Source organism: Propithecus coquereli, unplaced genomic scaffold, assembly GCF_000956105.1.
Source record: "Propithecus coquereli isolate 6110/MARCELLA unplaced genomic scaffold, Pcoq_1.0 Scaffold171, whole genome shotgun sequence".
Classification (NCBI taxonomy): Eukaryota; Metazoa; Chordata; class Mammalia; order Primates; family Indriidae; genus Propithecus; species Propithecus coquereli.
The window spans coordinates 5728951-5736665 of record NW_012141747.1 but is presented as its reverse complement, the minus strand read 5'-3'; the positions used below and the strand labels follow the sequence as shown (position 1 = coordinate 5736665).

Below are 7715 nucleotides of genomic sequence, written 5' to 3'. Positions count from 1 at the left end.
ATAAGGAAAGTCAGAATTTTAACTCATGTCTTGGGACTCCCAATTCTGTCTTTTTTTCCATGAAGTCACTACATATCCTGACAGTGCCCAATTCTGTCTTTCCACAAAGTCACCATATATCCATCCTGACAGCGCTCTGTTTCCTGCTGTTTTTCTTAACCTTCAAGACTCAGCCCCAGCCTCTAGTTGTGAGGGTTACCAGGCAGAGACCTGAGCTCCCTGGCTCTACCTCCAAGGTGGCCCCAGTGGAAAGTTTCAAAAGGCGGTTTGGTTTCACTGGCAGGCACAGTCTTCTTGTGCACCTCAGTGGCGGGCGTTTGGGTTCCAAGAGGGCCAGTTATGTAGAACCGTAGAACCCCCCAGCTGACAGACTGCATGAGCCATCACTCCTTAGAGATAAGGTTATAGCTCTCCCTCCCCTTTTCCACCTTCATGCATTTCCGGCTCTATTCTGTTCATTCTCAGCACTGGCCTTTTCTGTGGGTGGGTGGGCAGAGGATAAAGTTTCCTGCATGACTACTTGCTCATGATTCATACTTTTAAATAAAAGCACAACTGGCAGAAAAATGAGGGTTCCTGGGTCTTCAATTAAGAAAAAAATTGCTACTACAGGTGCGGGGCAGGGGTTGGAGGAGAAAGGCTCATGTACCTGTCTAGTCTCCCTGGGGCCTGCCTGGCATATCCTATGGGAGGTACCCACCCTTCAGGACTCTAGTCTTGACAGACCCTCCATTTGCTCAACTGCTTGTGGCCAAGTCAAGGAAAGACAGAGACATGCTAGATGCTTCCCAAGGCTCTCCAGGCATCCACTGGCAGCTTAGGCTGGCCCCAAGAGATGGCCCAGGAGTCTTACTTGAAAAGCAAGTCCCCTCTCTCTCTTACACATTGGTTATGGGCCACGGTGCCCTTCATTTGAGCTACTCACCTGCCAGCTTTCCTGAAGCAGCTTTCTGGCAGGAGGGCCCAGGGTGCCACTGGGTTCTATGGTCAACGCTGCCTCGTTGATTTCCAAGGCAGCAGGAGCTGCTGTCAACCCACAGATGGGGGATTGAGAACTCTTGGGTCAGCCACCCTTCAGGGGTCTGAGGGCCTGGGGACTGGGGTGACTGGGGACATAGGAAAAGGACTCTCCCTCTCTACTTCCTCCAAAAGGAGAGTTATCAAAGCCGTCCACCTGGGAAGCCTTTCCCTTCCCAGCCCCTCCCTGCCACCATCGCCAAAAGGAAGCAGGAAAACATCCGTCATCACAGCCCCGGATGCCGCTTTTCCAGTGGCTCCTATCAGGATATCCCCAGCCTTTCCCCAGGGGTTAGGGATCTGGGAAGGTCACAGACCTGGAGGGCAATTGGTACAAGTGCCAGCACCACTGTGGAATTCGTGGCCCTGAGGAGGCTGAGTCTCTAACTGACAGCAGACTAGTTTTAGGAGACCTGGTCACCTCCCAGCCAGTCCCAGAGAGGGCCCATTACATGGCCCAGGGGATATCATACGCCCTTGGATGACCTCACAGTGCACACCTCTGCTCAGGTTACAGCCAGGTCTCTGGAGGGACTGAGTTGTCACCGACACCTCCTCTCCCCCTGGTGTCTGTTTCTCTCATGGGGATGGATATGTCGGGGAGCAGAGGAGGAGCGGACAGTGTACAAGGGCCAGGACTAGGCAGGAAGGCTCCAGATGCCTACGCTGATGGACAGCTCTGTCAATCCCTTTCTCAGAGCCAGGTAGGGCCAGCTCGATACCTGGAAACTCCCTGGTTCAGCCTCCAGGGCCTCCCTATTCCCTTTTTGCCCTTGGCAGTAAGAACAAAGAAGGGAAATTTCAAAGGTGATTTCCAGGTTTCCAGAGCAAACTGAATAGCTGAAGATTACCTGTCAGGATGTGCAGTGTCAGAAGCAGGGGCACCCTAAGGGAGGGTGAAGAAGGCTGGCTCACCAGAACCCCCCTCTTTCATCGGAGGATCTGAGGCTGAGCTGATGCTGCTGCAGCTTCAGTGGTGCCCCGGCCAAGGGGGCACGTGACATAGCCAGGAACAGAAACTGGAACTCTCAGTCAAGTTGCCTGGGCATCCAAGTCACCCTGGCCCAGGGTTTCTTCCACCTCTCATTTGGCAAAGGCTGTGAGGCAGAAAGGTGTCCTGCGTGGTACGCAGCACTGTGTCGTGCGTGTGCCCGTACTCTCTGAATAATAGATGCCCCCTACTCCTAGCATCTGGGGACCCAGTGAAGGAGGCAGCTGGGTCTGAGGCAGGCCCAGGAAGTAATGAGCTCCACTTCAGCACAGTGAGCCACTCGGCCTGAAGGTTCTTTATTTTGGGGAGGTCTCTCTCCTACTAAGTGGACACCCAGGACTGAGGAGTGGGTATAGCCAATTTGTCAGGGGTAATCTCCTGCTACTTCCTAGCTATATTTTGCGTCCCCTGCAAAACCCCATTCCAACCCAGAAAGAGTCAGGAGGGGCCCGAGACTAAGCATGGATTCTCAGGGTTGGGGGAGTAGGCAAGGTTGATACCCAGGGGTTTCCTGGGGTACAAAGGGCCCACTTACTTCTCAAGGGGTTCAGGCCAAAGACAGTACCCCATTAGGGATCAGGTCCCGTGAACTGATCTGGGCAAGTCTGAGGGGAAGCAAAAGCAGATCCGGAACTGTCTTTTGTACCTGCCCTCACTCCCGAGTCTGGGGAGTTGATTTCAGAGCTCAGCAATAAATTGAATTAAGGGTAATTACAGCCCTGATCCACCATCTCACTCTGTGTATTCTCCCCAGCAGGGATGGGGATGGGAGAGTGGTCCCAGACTGGGTCCAAACAAATGTTCCCCATCCCTGAGTTTCTGACAGCTCTCAGGCCACAGCAGGGCCACAGGGATAACTGCTTTTCCCTGGAGATTTGCAAACAGCCCTCTGTTGCAGGGGGTGGAGCCTGGGCCAGAGTCACATAACTGTCAGAGGTGAGAACTCAGCAGAACTCAAGCAGAGACGTCAGGAGATTGGACGCTGGGCACAGCCCTCAGGACAGGGATTGAAGGAAGTCTTCTAAACCACTGATGCTGAAATAAGACTTTAATGTGCACAAAGAAACCTCACATTAGTGACAGAGGAGGGAGGAAGGAGGGTGGGGAGGACTGAGGCCCGGGAGGGCCCAGGAGGCCCAGAGAAACCAGAGCTATGGAGACAAAGGCCTTAGGGAAGAGGAGATGGCTGGGAGGGGAGGAGAGCTGAGGGTGGGCCAGGCAGGGAGAGGCATCCCTGGCAGAGTGGGGGCAGGGGCACGGGCGGAGGCAGGCTCTTGCTTCATCAGGCTGGTCAGCATCTGGCCCTTCTCTGGCCTTGATTCTTCACTTCCTCCAGTTCCCTGAGCCCTGGTCACCACCTGCTGAAGCCCAGAGCCCTGGGCTGTCCCGACCCTGCTCCTTTAGGTTTCTTTCCAGGGGCTAAAGTACTGGGCCTATGGCAAGGAAAAAAACGGGCTGTGATGGCCTGGGCCCCACGGCTGCCCACTGCCCTGAAACTCCCTGGACTCGTGGCATCCACTCAACACCCATCACAGGCTCCCTCACTGAGTGGGCAGGACTCCCGGGGCTCACAGCCCAGGCAAGGAGCGGCAGGTCAACAGGCCTGAACGGTCTGCCAGGGCCCCTTTACTCGCTGCCTACAGGTGCAGGAAGTGTGAAAGGAAGGTGGTACTTGCCCCCACGAGGCTACGAATCACTTTTCCTTCTTTTCATGACAAACACACTGCTTCCCACCAGAGACTAGTGTGACCTAGTTCCTTGGGGATTGAGGGTGAGGTTTGCTCTCCAGCTTTCTCAGAGACTTGCGAAATCTGAGACCCAAGCCACAGCCTGTGGCCAATGTGTCAGCCCCAAGTCAGAGGTTACAGGGGAGGGACGAGAGGAGTCAGAGGAGAAGCAAGTTGACAGCTGAGGAGCACTGGGGCTGGGGACATGGCCCTGCTCATCTGCATCAAGGGCTGGGGGCTCAGGAAGGGAAGAGCCTCTAAGCCAGCGCAGCTCGTGCTGCTTGTTGGAGAGACTGAGGCAGAAGGGAGGGTGCCAGAGCAGGGGCTGGACTGTGGCTAGGTCGGTGGGCTTAGGAGTCAGGCTGGCTCTCGGCCCTGATTCTGACATCTCCGCAAGCTGCCTTCGTGATGGGGCAAGCCATTTTTAACCTCTCAGGGCCTCTGGTAAGTTTTCCCATCTATAAAATGGGGTCCTAACAACCTGTCTCATGGTGGTTTATCTGGGTTCACATAGAAAGGAGTCTTCACATAATAAATGTTAGCTATGAATATTATTACCTTGGGGGGAGGGGCAGGGAAGCCTGGGAGCTTCCTCCTAACAGAGTGGGAGGCCAGCCTCAGGCCTGCAGGACAAGTGGGCAGAGGGTGGACAGTTGGTGCCTCTGGTGCCCCTTCCTGGCACCATTCATGACAAATTGGTACTCCTGGCCCAGGCTCTTCCCTCTCTGGGGCTGTTTTTTCCTTGCATTTGCTCAGGAGTAGGCTTCTCTGTGTCCCCCAGACCCCACCCCAGCCTGGGCACTGGCTTCTAGGTAAGAACGGTGAAGGTTCCCAGGCATCCCCACTCTGCCCCCACATTGCCCTCTCCACCCATGTCCTGGCCAGGAGCTCAGCAGCTGCAGTGGGGGTGGACACGCTGCTGGCTTGGCCAGCCCTGCCTGACCACTTCCCTCCCCTCCCAGGTCTGGGGGCTGCAGGGGCACCACCTGGGGTTGGCAGTGGGCCAGCAGCTCCTGCCAACGGATGTAGGTCTGGGCAGCCAAGTCCTTGAGTCTGGTGCGATGCATGGCCCGGGGGCTCTCCCGGATATGGGTGCTGATGTGGCGGTCCAGCTGCATGCACAGCAGCTGCAGCTCGCCCTGTGGAGGGAGAGGCCAAGGCTGTGGGGGAGGATGCGGCACGCTGGGCACAGCCAAAGGGGGTCAGAAGAACAAAGTCAGAGACGAAGAGGGGCATATTTGAGTGACTGCTCAGCAACTGGGCAGGAAAAGGAGGAGAGAGCCAGTGCAACTGCTGGGGCATGGGTCAGTGTCCCTGGGGAATGGCCCATGGGACACTGTGGGGAGGAAGAGGCCATGGCTTCCTAGACTGGCCTCCTTCTCAGCCTCCTACTCTTTGCAGCTCCTGACAGTTGGTTGGGCTCCATCCCGGCCAACCCTACCCCACCTGACCCCACCCTAGCCTCTTGGGAGACTCACCCATTGGTCTGGAGTAATGTCCTGGCAGCTGACCACCACCCCAGCCAGTGTCAGGAGGCTGTGGCACAGGTAGCAGGCCTGGAGAGAGAGCACAGCAAGAGCTGAGAGCCACTTCCCTAACTCCGCCCCAGAGCAGCGCAGTGTCTACTCCTTCACCTGCAGATCCTGCTTTCAGCCCAGTGGCCCCCAGGTGGGGACACAGCCCATCACTTCACCTCCATCTTCAGGGAGGCCTGGGTGAGGAGGGCTCCAAGCCCTGCTCACTCAGAGTTGGGAATCCCCCCAGCAGGCTTTCCTAGCTTTCCCTCTGATGAAGTACTTCCTCCCTTCCTTCAGAAAAAGAAGGAATCTCTGCCATCCAGAAACCCACACTATCCTCCAACCTTATCCTGGGGCTCCAGCAGAGAGAGCCCTCTGGGGAAGGGGCCATCCACTCTGACCTCTGGGCAGCCTCTGTCCCCTGAGGTGCCCACACCCGGGACACTGCAACCAGGGCACCACTATCCCCCACAGCACCTCTGTGCAAACAGTGAAGGGAGCCCCTCTGGGGGGACCTGGCCCATGGGTATACAGTTCCTGCATTCTGCTTGCTCTCAGCGGAATGCCACCTGCACAAACACAGGTGCAGCCTGTCTGGACAGTGAGACCTGCTGACAGGAAGAGGCAGGTCAGGAGAGAGGAGTGGATGGGAGATGGTTTGGGTTAAGCACTTGTACACCTTACCCACCAACTCCACCCTCATTCTTGCCCACTGGACACTCTCAGAGGTGAAAACAGGACACAGACCAATTCCATCTGATCACAGATGGTTTGATCCCAGGGTACCCTGGACGCTGTTGCATCATTTATGAGACATTTGTCTGCTGTTGAGAGAAAATGAGATACAGGGAACATCCCAAAGACAGATGAGGGTCCTGAGGGGAAGACAGCCTGCCTCTGGCACCCTAACTGCTGTCTGTGGACGACCCCTCCCCCACTCAGAGGCCCTTACTGTCCATCCCCTTTGGATTATTATTATTTTTTTTTTTTGAGACAGAGTCTCACTCTGTTGCCTGGACTAGAGTGCCGTGGCGTCAGCCTAGCTCACAGCAACCTCAGATTCCTGGGCTCAGGTGATCCTCCTGCCTCAGCCTCCCGAGTAGCTGGGACTACAGGCATGCGCCACCATGCCCGACTAATTTTTTCTATATTTTTAGTTGTCCGGTTAATTTCTTTCTATTTTTGGTAGAGACGGGGTCTCGCTCTTGCTTAGGCTGGTTTCGAACTCCTGAGCTCAAACGATCCCCCCGCCTCGGCCTCCCAGAGTGCTAGGATTACAGGCGTGAGCCACCGCGCCCGGCCCCCCTTTGGATTCTTTATGTCCAGGATCAGGAGAGTGGCAGCCCGAGGATAAGCAGAGGTGGGAGGGACAGGCTCTAGAGATGGCCAGCTGGTGAGAATAGGGCCAGAGCTCAGAAGCAGCCCAAGGCCCCTGTGCCCCAGCTTCCCTGCCTTGTCATCTTACCCTCTCAGAGTGCCACATGGGCCCAAGAAACAGCAGCAGCCTCTTTGCACAGACCCAGAAGCCTGCTTAGGACAAAAGTCAAAACCATTTCTGAGGGCACCAGACTTAGCACTATCAACTGACTTCTTGAACCCAAACACTACAGTGCAAAATCCTGAGGACAGAGGCCATCTGGGGCCCCCACCAGCTGCACCTGCCCTGCCTAGGACCCAGCCTGCTCTTCAGTACAACAGCAAAGGTCCACAGGTGGCCTGACTCCACAGGCTGCCCAGACCCAGTGGCCTTGCGCATGGCAGGCCCAGAGGAGGCACAGTGCTGGGAGCCAGGTGGCTGCTGGGTGGGCCTCCAGGGGGGCTGCCTTGGGGTGGGGAAGACCCAGCCTCTCTGAAGCCTCACTCCACCTGCTGGGGCCCTGCAGCTGCCCATGCACGGGGACCCATGTCACCCAGCCAGGCTGGCTTGCTGGTGAGTCACTGCTTGTCCTGTGCATGGTGTTTGGTGGCTCCTTGGACTCCCCTTCCCTCCAGCCTGGCCTTGCCCTAGGGTCCACAGCCTTTGGGACTCCTTCCAGCCTTTGCAGTCCTGGCAACAGTTCATTGGCCCCTTCTTATAAAGCAGGCTCAGGCCTGTGTGCCAGACACTGCCGTGACTAAGACACAAGGGCACACACAAGGACATCAGAGAGAGAAAGAAGGCAATCATTTGGTGGTCAAAAAATACCGAACTTCAGCTTCCCCATTGACCAGAAGGAGAAAGGGTCTTTCTCGGGTTTGTTTATGGTTTTGTTGTTTTTTTTTTTTTTTTTTTTTGAGGGGGTGGAAATAAAACTTAGAGGCTTCAGGGAAGAAGTGACTAAGCTAAAGAGGGCCTTAGAGAAACAGTAGGATTTGAGGCAGAGATGGCCTTGTGGGGGTGGAAGCAGGAGATTACACCACCAGACAGATCCTGAGGGCTGATGCAAGAAACAGAGGCAGGGCACACTGGGGACTAGAGGCCAG

General features: G+C 55.9%; 1 protein-coding gene across 1 annotated transcript in view; it reads right to left on the bottom strand.

Annotated features, from left to right (window-relative positions):
* Window positions 1–3408: 3408 nt before the first annotated feature.
* The window catches only part of FAM178B (family with sequence similarity 178, member B), an 85596-nt gene continuing 81289 nt past the window's right edge, over window positions 3409–7715 (bottom strand). Inside the window, exons 14-16 of the mRNA XM_012641875.1 lie at window positions 5214–5291; window positions 4722–4874; window positions 3409–3441 (exon numbers count right to left, since the gene is read on the bottom strand). Coding sequence (XP_012497329.1) covers window positions 3409–3441; window positions 4722–4874; window positions 5214–5291 — 264 coding nt within the window. The remainder of the gene's footprint in view (window positions 3442–4721; window positions 4875–5213; window positions 5292–7715) is intronic.